We start from the raw sequence: 14894 nt of genomic DNA, 5'->3' as shown, positions 1-14894 counted from the left end.
AGTGTCGCGAGCGGACGTGACATCTAGAAGTCATACCGTATAATAATGGGTTATCATTAATATTGATGCGTAGGGGTTGATTATAACTCTTGTTTATTGTTTATACCACAGTCTGGGGGAATACTCGTATTCTGATTGGCTGCAGGGTGTGTATTATCTCCTGATATAGGCCTACAGACACCTGATAAGTAGTTCCAGTCAGTGTTTAGATTCTCTGCCCGAGCCCGAGCCCGACCCGACCCGACCCGCGGGCCGGGTCGGGTCGATATTTCCCATCACTATCCTCGGGCCGGGCCTTTGATCGAGCGTTTTTACTTTTATTTTATCATTATCATAAATTAGCCTAATCTGAGGAGAAATCTATGCCATAAACAGAAATATTATGGGTCTTTATTACACGGGTCTTCTCAATGCCGTGGAATGCTCCGTTCACTTGCATGGGTCCGGGGATATCTCGGGATTGGTTTCTTTATTAATCGAATGGGAAATGCAATAGGCCTATTTTAGGACCGAATCACCGTTGAACTTGTTTCTAATAACATTTCTAGCGAGAAATATACTTTTAACTTGCATAATCTTTAGTCAGTGATTACGTCTGATCTTTAGTTTTATAGTTATTAGGAAGATTTTATCGGCTCGCTCGCATGTTTCAATTACGTCAGGTTGCTAAGGACGCTGCTTTCGCTAAACTAGCAGCTCACACACACACACACACACACACACACACACACACACACACACACACACACACACACACACACACACACACACACACACACACACACACACACAATGCATTTCGCTGCAGATATTCCCGCAATTATTATTACTTTCAAAACGTTGGCCAAGGTGGAATATCCTTTTTATTTGGGCTGCTTCTAGGACATTTTGGGTGGATTTTGAACGGTATGTGGGCGGGACGTTTTTTGCAGGACCTGGCAACCCTGCGCTGTTGCCCGGGGTGCTGAAATTCTCCGGAACAGATCTGGATCCACTCTGCCCAAAAGACTTGTATGCCCCCCCCCCCCCCTTAAATAAATTATATGGCAGAATAAAGAATAAATTCATGCATTATCATTCAACTTGTACATGTGTTTTTACAGTATAGCGTGGTGGAGGGCTGACGTATGTTGCCCAACCCGGAAGTGAGCGTCGCCCTGGTTTCCCTTGACAAAAAGCCAACGGGTTTTTCCATTGGATTTTGGATGATTGCAGAAAAATTAGCATCTTTGAAGCACCTCCTCAAAAACTGAAAATAAATAAATAAATAAAAATATCTGTGCTCCAAAGAACGAAATGTAAACCAATGCATTCTGAATAATAATAATAATAATAATACATTTAATTTAGAGGCGCCTTTCAAGACACCCAAGGTCACTTTACAGAGCATATAGTCATCATTCAAAACTATGTAAAACAGACTAGGAATAAAAGAAAAACAGAGGTTAAACATGAAGAATAATAATAATTAATAACACTCAAAGACGCCTACAGTGAAGGGGGGACATCACTAACCACCACCAATGAGTAGCACCCACTTGGGTGATGAATGGGAGTGTTTCTCCGATTTTTCCATGCTACACAGAACGAAATGTAAACCCATGCAAATAAAGACTTCATGTTCATAATCATTTAAATATCAATAATCTCCTGAGTGTGTCGAGTGGTATTCTATTTTTTTCAACGGGGCTGCATCCAGTCACTTGACCGTCATGGTTGCTATGGTGGTTGCTATCGACCGCCCCCTCTAATCCTTACATGGTTCTAAAAACCACGCGGCAAAGGAGCTGCCGTCCATTGTGTTGTTTTTGTCGTAAACTAGGGTCAGATGGTTAAAAAATAGACAGATATTCCAAGGTATCCTTAAAAGGCAGCTTGGATGTTTTTATTTTGTGCAGTTTAGACTTCTTCTATAACCTATTTTTGAAAGCAAAACACCAAGCTCATTGATTTAACGAGGCAGGGTTATTTGAAACAATTTATTGAATAAATATTTATGAGAGGTCATTCCTTCTCCTGAGTTTGCTTCCTATTTATGTCTAATGTACACCCCTACTGTCAACAAGCATCACCCCCCCCCCCCCCCCCCCCTCCCCATATGGATTTGGAGAATTGCCCAACTGGGACCCCCGCACCGAAACTTGGCCCGGTCGGACCCGGAGGGCCCTTCCTGCCCGAAACTTGGCCCAGTCGGAACCCGAGTGCAGGAAGGGGGGGCCTGGACTTTCATAATCTTCGCTCGGTGAATGTGAAGGATGTTTGGTCGGATAGTTATGACGAAGAATCATAATGTGAATCGGAACATTCTATAAATGTCTTGATATCATCTTTCGTCTCAACACTTCTGCTGCAGCCGCCTAAAGTCTCATTCCGAGAACCTTAAAATATGAATCAATCCATTAGAAGTATGAAAATATCTTCCCGGAGGCGTAAGGGGGCAAACAAGGTGTCCTTTGACATCTACGTTTCGAGGCGATTGCAACAGTGCCACACATGATCAACAGTGCCACACATGATCATATGTTTCGGGGTAGTAATTAGCTGTCGATTTTGGGGGCCTTTATCAATAATGACCAGCTATAGATTTGCTTCCCGATGGAGATTCTTGACAAATTACATGTTATTTAGCATCTACACGTTAAGCTGAGTCCAATGAGATCAAGCTTGCCCTCTTGCCACACCGAGATCATGTCCTAGACCATATGTACCATGTAAAATACATTTGCTAGAGTGTCATGCTTGGTGTCATTGGACTCAGCTCAACGTGTAGATGCTAAATAATATGTCATTTGTCACAAATTTCTATCGGAAAGTAAATCAATAGCTGCTCATTATTGATTAAGGCCTCCAATTTCGACAGCTAATTACTACCATTAAACATGTTCGATGTTTTGATGTTTTGCTTTCAAAAATAGGTTATAGAAGAAGTCTAAACTGCACAAAATAAAAACATCCAAGCTGCCTTTTAAGGATACCTTGGAATATCTGTCTATTTTTTAACCATCTGACCCTAGTTTACGACAAAAACAACACAATGGACGGCAGCTCCTTTGCCGCGTGGTTTTTAGAACCATGTAAGGATTAGAGGGGGCGGTCGATAGCAACCACCATAGCAACCATGACGGTCAAGTGACTGGATGCAGCCCCGTTGAAAAAAATAGAATACCACTCGACACACTCAGGAGATTAATGATATTTAAATGATTATGAACATGAAGTCTTTATTTGCATGGGTTTACATTTCGTTCTGTGTAGCATGGAAAAATCGGAGAAACACTCCCATTCATCACCCAAGTGGGTGCTACTCATTGGTGGTGGTTAGTGAGGTCCCCCCTTCACTGTATGCGTCTTTGAGTGTTATTAATTATTATTATTCTTCATGTTTAACCTCTGTTTTTCTTTTATTCCTAGTCTGTTTTACATAGTTTTGAATGATGACTATATGCTCTGTAAAGTGACCTTGGGTGTCTTGAAAGGCGCCTCTAAATTAAATGTATTATTATTATTATTATTATTCAGAATGCATTGGTTTACATTTCGTTCTTTGGAGCACAGATATTTTTATTTATTTATTTATTTTCAGTTTTTGAGGAGGTGCTTCAAAGATGCTAATTTTTCTGCAATCATCCAAAATCCAATGGAAAAACCCGTTGGCTTTTTGTCAAGGGAAACCAGAGCGACGCTCACTTCCGGGTTGGGCAACATACGTCAGCCCTCCACCACGCTATACTGTAAAAACACATGTACAAGTTGAATGATAATGCATGAATTTATTCTTTATTCTGCCATAGAATTTATTTAAGGGGGGGGGGGGGCAGACAAGTCTTTTGGCCATAGTGGATCCAGATCTGTTCCGGAGCATTTCAGCACCCCGGGCAACAGCGCAGGGTTGCCAGGTCCTGCAAAAAACGTCCCGCCCACATACCGTTCAAAATCCACCCAAAATGTCCTAGAAGCAGCCCAAATAAAAAGGATATTCCACCTTGGCCAACGTTTTGAAAGTAATAATAATTGAGGGAATATCTGCAGCGAAATGCATTGTGTGTGTGTGTGTGTGTGTGTGTGTGTGTGTGTGTGTGTGTGTGTGTGTGTGTGTGTGTGTGTGTGTGTGTGTGTGTGTGTGTGAGCTGCTAGTTTAGCGAAAGCAGCGTCCTTAGCAACCTGACGTCATTGAAACATGCGAGCGAGCCGATAAAATCTTCCTAATAACTATAAAACTAAAGATCAGACGTAATCACTGACTAAAGATTATGCAAGTTAAAAGTATATTTCTCGCTAGAAATGTTATTAGAAACAAGTTCAACGGTGATTCGGTCCTAAAATAGGCCTATTGCATTTCCCATTCGATTAATAAAGAAACCAATCCCGAGATATCCCCGGACCCATGCAAGTGAACAGAGCGTTCCACGGCATTGAGAAGACCAGTGTAATAAAGACCCATAATATTTCTGTTTATGGCATAGATTTCTCCTCAGATTAGGCTAATTTATGATAATGATAAAATAAAAGTAAAAACGCTCGATCAAAGGCCCGGCCCGAGGATAGTGGTGGGAAATATCGACCCGACCCGGCCCGTGGGTCGGGTCGGGTCGGGCTCGGGCTCGGGCAGAGAATCTAAACACTGACTGGAACTACTTAGCACAGGGGTTTTCAAAGTGTGAGAGAGTGAGCCCCCCCTCAGAGAACAAAATTCAGCTGAGCCCCCCCCCCCCCAAAGAAGAAATGTTCTAAAGACCTGTGTTTTGAAAGCTATCTTAATTATTTTACACATTTTAAACTTCTCTGATCATAATTTTAAAACATTTGAAACATATTTTTTAAACGTTTGAAATATATTTTTTAAACATATTTTCTAAACATTTTAAACATATTTCTGAAACATTTTAACATCTTTGTGCGTTTTTAAACACATTTAACACAATTTAACAACTTTATCTAAGCATGTTTTAGCTTAACCTTTTTTAAATACATTTGAACATCTTAATCTGTGTAAACTGCCAGTTTACACAGATTCCTTCAGGGTCCCCGACTCTGAATTTTCAGAGTCGAATCAGATCTGCTTTTTCAGTCCAGAGATTCGACTATTCGGCGGGGTTTGTTTACCGGCGTTGCTATGGTGACCTACATTATATAAGCAACTGAAAACGATGCCGGTTTGAAACTAAAACTGTGATTCTGAAAAAAGTATAAATGCTATCAAAATTCCGTTTGGATAGTATTGAAAATACAAGTGTGTAGATTTGTTCAATGGTTTGAACGATGGTAAACGGTTGAAAAATGAATGAGTTACGATGTCTAGAAGTAGGTGTATCAGAATGGGCTGACGTCTTCAATGAAAACAGCTGAAAACGAAGCGTAATGAAACTAAAACTGTGATTCTGAAGACATTTTAAATGATATCGAAATTCTGTTTAGATATTATTGAAGATACAAGTGTGTAGATTTGTTAAATGGTTTGCACGAAGATAAACGGTTGAAAATTGATTTAGTTAGGTTACTTCTACAGTTGAAGTACGATTGATGATTTGAATCATCGACTTTCAGGTTTTTTCGGGTTTATATTTTTCTCACGTCGCGCCCCCCCTGAAGAACCCTGGCGCCCCCCAGGGGGGGCGCGCCCCACAGTTTGAAAACCACTGACTTAGCAGGTGTCTGTAGGCCTATATCAGGAGATAATACACACCCTGCAGCCAATCAGAATACGAGTAGCCTATTTCCCCAGACTGTGGTATAAACAATAAACAAGAGTTATAATCAACCCCTACGCATCAATATTAATGATAACCTATTCCGGGTGGCCTAAAGCTGTCATATTGTTCACAATTTTTAACAATAAATGTAGGCTACTGTACGGAGCTCCTTAAGGGACATTAGGGAGAACGCTCCCGCACAGAACCTTAGTTTGGAAGTCGTGCTGGTGACACGACAAATACTTCCAATTGAAATACATGGGTTTGAAATTTGTGCTTTTTAACACGAAAAATTTGAAAATACGTGATCCTGATCACGTTTCAATAGATTAAATAACGTGACAGTGTCACGTATTTTTGTGAGACCGGGTTGGCTAAGTACTGTTTTTGAAGGGCCATCCTCCATTTTGTTTTAGATTCCTTCCATATGCGTTAAATAGCGACAAATGGACTAGAGGGTCTTGAAGCCCAATTTATTTTTTTAAATCTTTCGTCCGATTTCACAAACAAAAAACTACAAGCCAAAACATGCTAATTGCAGAGCAGTACACTCACTTGCACACACACACGCCACATGTATGTGTCTGTGTATGTATGTCTGTGTGTCTGCTTAGGGTGACCAGATTTGAGTTTGTGAAAAAGAGGACACTTCGTCGCGGGGGGGGACATGGGTATTTTTTCTTTAGTTCGTCCGTGAACTTACATTTACGTTTAGGCATGGCTGCAGATGTAATGTGCTGTTGTAAACAGAGTGGAAGCGGCATGGTGCTCAATGTTGCCAGATTGGAAATGGCAAAGTAACGTACCAAAGGCTCAAAATGGTCGTATTTGGAGGATAATTATCGTGGCTCTGGCAACCCTGAGATCGGTCGTCCAATGACAGACTCTCTCTACAGTCAGCTCGCGCAAGAAGGTGGAACGTAAGGGAGATACCATTTCCAGAACTTGGAAGGCCGTAATAACCATAGACATATGGCAATAACTAGTAGGTTATGTGAAAGACCCAGAAACACAAATATGCGACGAGGCAAAAACAAATATGCGACGAGATAACGTCCGAAAACCGGACATTATCATCGTGTGTGTGTGTGTGTGTGTGCATGTGTCTGTGTATGTATGTCTGTGTGTGTGTGTTTGTGTGAGTGTGTGTCTGTGTCTGTATGTCGCCCTGCACCAAGACAGGGTGTGTAATTACACAGAAGGTTTTGTGTGTTTGTTTTGTGCGACGCATAATTCAGACAGTGGAGAATAGAGCATAGCTAACTACACTCAAAAAAATGAAATCTTGCTATTGTTGAGTTAAAATAATCCTCTTTCATCAGATTTACTTAACTAGTGTGTGTTTCTAAATTTAATTGAGTTAGTTGTGGTTTTTGAACAAAATAATGTGTTTTGGCAGGTTTACTCAACAGCTTTTCATTGGGCCAACACAACATTCTTGAATAAAACGCATTAGATAGTTTGTTTAATGAAGATTGTCACTTTTTGATGCCGTACCTCCACGTGGTGCTCATCCATTGTCTCACTTGCCGCAGAAGGAACGTGGCCATGAAGTCTACTTAATGTAAGTATTGTGCTCTCTACAATTTTGTTGTTTTTAGTTATAAATTGTGCTGCTAAAGCTCTCAAAACACACATATAGTCAATATAAAAGCAGCAAAGTGTTTTAGAATCGTCATCTCAGATTATATCAGTAAATCTACTAACTGAGTAGAGATGTGTGTTGAGGCATGTGTGTTTTGCAGAATCCCATGTTCATTTCGGTCAGGTCTCACTGGGTTGTGTGATATGAGCAGTGCTGTGCACTAAAAGCGTTCCTATTTTTGTGAACGCTGAACTGAAAGAATCCGTTTGCAAATGATGAACGTTAACGTAAGCGGCGCGCACACACAAGCAAGTTTTTTTTTTTTAGCCATCACGTGAACCAGGAGCGGGCGAAAATGCGCGTCCCCTCCACATACACGCGCAGTTGCGCACACACCGTCCCCGTGGCCCTGCCACCACTCACTCACTCAGAGCGAGCGACAGTTGGATCAGAGGAACGTTCGGGGGAAGTAGCCGGTAAGTGACTATTTTGAAGAACAGTGGAAACAAACACAGTTTCTCCACAGTAATCAGAAGGTTGGGTTTTACAGAGCGGGAGTTTCAGTGTCCTGTCTTAATGCCAGGGGTGGGGAACGTCCGGCCTCCGGGCCGCGAGACCATTTCAGCCGGCCCACAACACATTAACATTTTTATATTTTATATATGCACTTATAGTATGAATTAATAAAAATCATGAATTAGTTTTTTGAAAACGCGCTTCATCACAGCGTCTTCTCACTCTTTTTCGTTGGTTGTTAAGCACCGCTGTTAGTAGAAGAAGAAGAAGAAGAAGAAGTAGTGCTGGAGCTGAACAGCGCCACCCTAACCCCAATGTAATACAATGTTAATTTGTGGTCAGGAGAAGAAGTGCAACAATAAATATTAAAAGAGATATTCCGACTGCTGACACATAATAATAGTTAAAAGTATTAACAATTTGAGCATGGACAGCGGGCCAAAAATATAATTTTTCAACAGCCATATATTAACAAATGTTACTCAATCTTTCACACATTGTGCACTTTTTGGTTTCAATTTTACACATGTGGATAAACCTTTTGTATAAGGGACTCATTTCCCTTTCTTTTTTCTCCACAGACATTCATGTGGCAATGCAAACAGTGCAAGACAGTGACATCATCACGGTTTCTACTTCTGAAGCACTACAGGTTAGCTCATGGCCATTTTGGACACAGACACCCATGTGCATATTCTCATTGCCCTTGTGTTTTCAAAACATGGAATGCTCTTCATAGTCACTTAAGCAGATTTCATCCTAATCAAACTGTGCAAAAATCTGTGAATGTGGTTATCTTTAATTGTCATTTGTGTACATGCAGTGACATAGCTTCAGCACAAAAATATTTTTGTCACATCAACAACCACCTTAAGAGTCACGAAACGGTGCAATGTATGTTTGAGGGATGTTCGTTTCAGACAAATGTTTATGGTACTTTTAAGTCACATAAAAAAAGGAAGCACAAACCATATACATTAAAAGATTTTAAAGTGGGCATTGTAAAAACAAGTGAACCTCAATCTTCAGCTGATGGCACACTAGATGACAGAATCTCAGAAGATGGCAATGCAGATTCCATTGGTGATATCGAAATTGACACAGAACCTGAAGATTTACCAAAAACCATAGAGCTGAAATTTGCATCTCTTTTGCTAAAATTGGAAAATTATTTTCACGTTCCAAGCACAGCAATTGATGAACTGCTTACAGAGTTGCATTTTTTAATCAGCACTGCATCTGTACCGGTATCAAAAAAAGTAATTCTAGATACCTTCAAAAATCACAACCTCTGTGTAGACCAGCTGGTCATCAAAGAGCTGACTAACTCATTATCTTCTTTTAACCCTTTGTTAAAAGCTGCTGCAAAGAATGGCCCACTAGGCACTGCTTTCAAACGGAGACAGTATTATAGGGAACATTTCGATGTGGTTGATCCCATTGAATACATACTCGAGTCCCAAACAAAAAGGTCTTTTCAGTATGTTCCCATATTAAAATCATTACAGCAGTTACTCAAACAGAAGGACATACTCAATAAAGTTGTTGATAGTCATGCAGAGCAGCCTTCAGTAAAGCAGGAGCAGTATGTATCTTTTCGAGATGGTCTTCATTTTCTAAACAGTGATTTTCTATCTGGTGAGGAACTTAGAATCTCTTTGTGCCTCTATATAGATGACTTTGAAATCTGCAATCCATTGGGGACATCCCGAAAAAAGCATAAACTTTGTTCAGTTTATTGGGTTCTAGGAAACCTGCCACCAGGTTCTCATTCATCTCTCTCCTCAATTTATCTTGCATTGTTATGTAAAAGTGATGATATAAAGAACTTTGGCTATCAGAAAATATTTCAGCCCCTTTTGAATGACCTTGTCACTTTAGAGCAGGAAGGGGTGTTCATTGACCATCTAGGAGCATTTATTAAAGGCACAGTCCAGTGTGTAGTGGCAGATAGTCTTGGAGCTCACCGATTGGCCGGTTTTGTGGAAAACTTTTCTGGAGAGTACTTCTGTAGATTTTGTACTGCCACACGTAAAGAGGTTCAGTCAAAAGAAGTAAAAACTGGTGAATTTCAACTGAGAACTGAAGAGTTGCATAGTGTTCATGTAACAAGGGCACTTGAAGAAGGAAAACACTGTTATGGTGTGAAAAACAAATGTGTTTTAGCTGAAAGCCTTTCTCACTTTAAGGTTACTTCAGGCTTCCCCCCTGATCTTGCGCATGATCTCTTCGAAGGCATAGTGCCTGTTGAGCTAGCTGAATGCTTTGGAGTTTTAATTGCCAAGAAGTATTTCTCTTTTGATACTCTTAATCAGATGATTCAGAGTTTTCCATACAAATGGGGAGACAAGACTAATCGCCCTCATTTGTTACCACGTACCTTCCAAAGTAAAAAAACAATCGGTGGCAATGCACACGAGAATTGGTGTCTATTAAGGTTGTTACCACTTATTGTTGGAAATCTGACACCAGAGGATGAACCAGCCTGGCAACTCATACTAGACTTGAAGGATATTGTTGATTTGGTAGTTTGCCCCATCCATACCAATGAGTCAATTGCATACTTGGAGAGCAAAATATCAGAGCACAGATATAGGTTCCAAGAACTTTTCCCAGAAAGAAGACTGCTACCAAAACATCACTTTCTCGAACATTATCCATCAATGATTTGCCACTTTGGTCCTCTTGTTATCTTGTGGACAATGAGATTTGAGGCCAAACATACTTTTTTTAAGTAAGTTGTGAGGCACACAAACTGCTTTAGAAACATAACCCATTCTTTGGCCAATAAACATCAACTCATGACAGGCTATTATATGCATACATCAAGTTGTGAAAAACCATCTCTGGAAGTTGCACATGTCTCAACAGTTCCAGTTGAAATCCTGAAAGAGGGTGTAGCACTAAGCTTCACTCAGAAGTACCCAGATGCTACTGTGGTTAATCTGACCCAGAATGTCTCTGTTGATGGCATAAACTACAGAAGTGGCATGATAATAGCACATGGATCAGTTGGTGGTCTGCCAGAGTTTGCAGAAATTGTGCAGATGTGTGTCTCAAAAGATGGATTAGAATTCATTGTGAAAAAAATGAAGTCATGGTACAGGGAACACTACCGGGCCATCCAATTGGATCCATCTCCAACCAATGTTTCTCTTATTGAGTTAAGTGAACTAGCAGATCGTTGCCCCCTATCTCACTACAGAATTGGAGGAGTTTGCATGGTGACTTTGAAAAGATACATACACTCCTACGGTAATGTAAAGCAAATCTGTTGCACTAGTATTATTTTAGTAGTAGTAATTTTCGCAAATTCAAACACTTGCATTCAGCCACATAAGTACATAATGCTTGCACCCTAGAGGTATTGTGAGACTTGTATAACTGCTTATGTCTAAATCTGTTTTTTCTTTTTTTTGTGTAGAGTAACTGTTGGGTTGGACAAAAAATGACAACCCCAGTTAAACTTCGGATTATCATGGGAGAAAACAACTCCGAAAAATTGACTCTGCCTTCTGGAATACCAGAGTCAGTAGAAGTCCTCAAACTTGAGATCAAGAGACAATGTGCAGTTTCAGGACTTCCGGCTACAATACATGGACGTTGATTTTGACGAATTTATAAATCTGACCTCAACAGCGGCTCTCCAACACTTGGGCACGGTTAAAGTGATCACAAATGCACAGGAAGCAACTGGTGAAGGTAGTACTCCTCAGGTACTGAGAAGTCTCTCAGTGGAATCCACTTCCCTTTCTTCTACCGACACCGAGATACTCTCTACCCCTGATTCATCACCATCACCAACCTCGATGCTGAGATCTCAGGCCTGGCCAGCAAGCTTCCCTATTCCACAGTTTTCCTATGAAGTAGAGCTGCAACTTGTGAAAGCCAATCAGGAATATCACAAAAATGGCACCCTCCTCAACCCAAGCCCAAAACTCAAGTCTGCAATTTTAGAGTCCTTGGCTTCTGTAATAATCAAGTACAAAGCATACCCTACAAGTGCAGAGTTTGATGATGTTGCAGAGGCTTTGATTAAAACACATGCATGCCTAAAGGAGCAAGGTTCTGTGACAGGATTCTACGGTTGGAAGATTAGTTTAAAATATAAAATGGCAAATTATCACAGTAGCCTGAGAAACATAACCTCTGAATTGAGCATCAATTCCATGAAACGCAGAGGAGGCCACACAAGTCCAAATCAAGTGAAGAAACCGAGGAAAGCTGAGGTGAATTTTTTGCCAGACTATCCAGTTGGCGAAAACCAAAAGACTCTTGAGAATGAGAGGTTGGAATTACTGTCTGAGGTCAAGAAGAGGGACAACAATCAAATCATAAAAGTGAAGATGGACAAAACTTTTGCCTACAGGAGGAAAGAAGTTGTAGTCGACATGCCCTCCATTGCAGAATTTCAAAGCAGATGGCCAGCTCTTTTTGCTGAAAGTGAGGTAGGTCAGAATTAAGTGTCCAACTCTCAACATGACAACAATATTGAACAAATATTGTATCAGAATTTGGAATCTTGCAAGTGGCATCACACATTTGTAAATGTTTGTATTATTTACATTTAGTTTGATATCACACCTAATATCAACCAGCCCTACTGAAGATAGACATTTTTTCATGCAGCTTTTTATTATTTCTGTCTTGCCAAATGCTGTAAGTTGTTGTTTTTTGTCTCCCCTCCCCACAACTCTTCTTTCCAGATAAGTGCAGAATTTACACGTATTACCACCATCCCACTGATGTCCAAGTTTATGTCAGAACTTGACCACCACTCTGCTAAGCTGTCCAGGGTGTGCCTTAAGAAGTGAGGAGTAGCAGGTCGCAAGATTGCAGAGATCATGGCTTCCATCAACGAGGTTTGTGATTATTTTTTTGTGGAGTGTTTCAGATTTGCTGATTTTACACTCGAGACAACATTTGAAATGAGTTTTAGACAAATGTCTGAGTCAGGCTACAATGAGCTACAGGCTTAGTGTTGTACAGTGACATTTCCCTCTTTTACAGAATGACACCATTGCTACAAGGAGGGCTTGCAACCTGAAATCACTTGCTGTGTATTTAAATGAAGACCCAGAGAAGCTCATCAAGGAATATCTGGTAAGTGTAAGAAAATGTCCATTTAACAGCATAGAATATGTACAGTAGATTGAAGAGGAACGTTGTGGCAATGATAGAATTTTTGGTAGCAATAATATGGCGGAATGGATCACATAATAATATTCCTTATATATAATATGATGGTAAAATATGGAGATTAAAAGACATGATAACTTCAAAGCTTTGGTAAGCAGGGACATTTTAAAAATGTGTCTGACATTCACTACTTATTATTATTAAAACATCTAGGAATTAACAAATGGACTTTATTCTCCAAAAACAATGGCCCACATTTGGCATGCATTATAGTGTGTAATAGGCTGTTAAAGAAAATATTTGTTGGTCAATTTTAACTTGAAATTTGAATACAGTGTTTACCAGGTCTTACAATTGAGACACTAAAATTAAGTTGATTGAAGTGCTGGTTGATTTCTCTCTACAAGTCTCTGAAGTTGGGCTGTTTTTGTTCTAAAATATTTCATATTTTTAAATACAGAGGGTTTTGCCCTTGCTTGACCCTGTATTGCTATCAAAACTAAAGCGACAGCTGGTTGTAATTCTGTGTTTCCCTGATTTACTGCAACACAGAGAGCACCATGGAGCCAATCATTTATAGAAATACAGGCTCACAGCAGACTCTGCAGTCATTTGATCGACATTACCAAGCTAAATCTGATCGACATTACCAAGCTAAATCTGTTCCCCATAACACAAAAAGATGCAGCAAAAATACAAAAGCTAATGATGGGAGTAAAGAAAGAAAGATGTACCTGTTCAACACATGACATCTAATGCTCAATAACATGTCTCTTTTTGTTCTGTGGTTTAGGATGTGAACTTTGATAATGCCCAGAGCGAACTGGATATGACAGCCCTTGGGATCTACGTCATCAAACATGAGGGTGCAGATGCCTCCAATCCACCAGAAGATGTAGGGATCATTGTTGAGGGTGTCGTCATGCTCAAGCACATTGGAGATCTCGCCTGTGCCGTTGCTCTGCTGTTTGGGCTCATCTACAATCTGAATTTGAGCTACCCGCCTGATCTCAAGTACAGTTTTGAATTTCTTCAGAAAGTCCTGATGGGAATTGATACCCATCGCTTTTCAAACAAGGTCCAGGTACTGAAGAATAAACTTCATGAATGAGGTGAGGGATCTTTGAGCCATGCAGGGAGAGAAGTGGTTTTATTGACTGTTCTTATGCTCTGTCAAGTTGCTTGACAGATTGTTGTCCCTGTTGTCACTCTCTCTCACCTGTGCTCGTCAGGTTTCACTGTACTTGCCTGTGATAGTAATATTATTAGGATAGTTCTTAAATGATGTCTTTAGTGGAGGAAAACACTAGTGGAAGCTAGTGATTTTCTGAGAAATGCATTATGGCAATATGCACTTCAGCTGTTCTATGCACTTTACCTCCTATGTCTGTTTTTGAGAAAATGTTTTAGGCAAGAAACAAACTACTTTGAATTCCAGTAGAACTATAATGAGATTCTTGTAACCCCTTAATGTTTTACGTCTGCACTTAAAGGTATAGTTCGGTATTTTTGAACCTGGGCCTTATTTCTGTCATGGGGTGCCTTAATCTACTAACTGGTAGCATTTTGGTGAAGATCTGCGTAGTTTTGACGCTGTTCAGACCATCGAGATCGAGCGTATATCCATATGACGGGAGTAAGCCGGGCAAAGACAATACAGCCTCTAAATAAGTCATTAGGTCTTTATTTCACCAATGCTTTAAGGTGAATGAAGGAATGAACGCGTGCTACCGCCCTGTTAGCTCAGAGTGAGCTCAGAGCTGCCGTGTTGTTATTATTGATCCGGTTCACTTGGGATCAGCTGTGCTGCAGCGCCCCCGTCGATGACGTCATCCCAGGTGACCCGGGTGTTGAAAAGCCTCAATAACGACGGCAACGGCAACAACAAGCAGCTCTGAGCTAACGGGGCGGTAGCACGCGTTCATTCCTTCATTCATCTTAAAGCATTGGTGAAATAAAGACCT

The 14894-nt window shown here is 40.5% G+C and overlaps 1 protein-coding gene across 4 annotated transcripts; it reads left to right on the top strand.

Annotated features, from left to right (window-relative positions):
• Positions 1-6828: 6828 nt before the first annotated feature.
• On the top strand, positions 6829-14560 carry LOC130378168 (uncharacterized). Of its 4 annotated transcripts, none has more exons than XM_056585063.1 (6): positions 6829-7254; positions 8373-8443; positions 11216-12239; positions 12498-12653; positions 12802-12894; positions 13724-14560. In XM_056585063.1, the coding sequence occupies exons 4-6, from the start codon at positions 12636-12638 to the stop codon at positions 14039-14041; spliced, it is 429 nt and encodes a 142-aa protein (XP_056441038.1). In that variant the 5' UTR covers positions 6829-7254; positions 8373-8443; positions 11216-12239; positions 12498-12635; the 3' UTR covers positions 14042-14560. The 4 variants fall into 3 exon arrangements, 2 of the variants coding, with proteins under 2 accessions (XP_056441038.1, XP_056441037.1); XM_056585062.1 differs by lacking the exon at positions 13724-14560 and having other exon boundaries at positions 12802-13629; XR_008894538.1 differs by lacking the exon at positions 6829-7254 and having other exon boundaries at positions 7368-8443.
• The last annotated feature ends 334 nt before the right edge of the window (positions 14561-14894 follow it).

The sequence above is a fragment of the Gadus chalcogrammus genome, unplaced genomic scaffold (genome assembly GCF_026213295.1).
Source record: "Gadus chalcogrammus isolate NIFS_2021 unplaced genomic scaffold, NIFS_Gcha_1.0 GACHA068, whole genome shotgun sequence".
Lineage (NCBI taxonomy): Eukaryota > Metazoa > Chordata > Actinopteri > Gadiformes > Gadidae > Gadus > Gadus chalcogrammus.
The sequence above is the reverse complement of the archived record's forward strand: the minus strand, read 5'-3'. Positions and strand labels throughout refer to the sequence as shown.

Coding starts and splice junctions, on each gene's coding strand:
- LOC130378168 (XM_056585062.1), top strand. CDS start 11,388: ATGGACGTTGATTTTGACGAATTTATAAATCTGACCTCAACAGCGGCT. Junction 12,240..12,497: donor CTCTTTTTGCTGAAAGTGAG/GTAGGTCAGAAT, acceptor TCTTCTTTCCAG/ATAAGTGCAGAATTTACACG.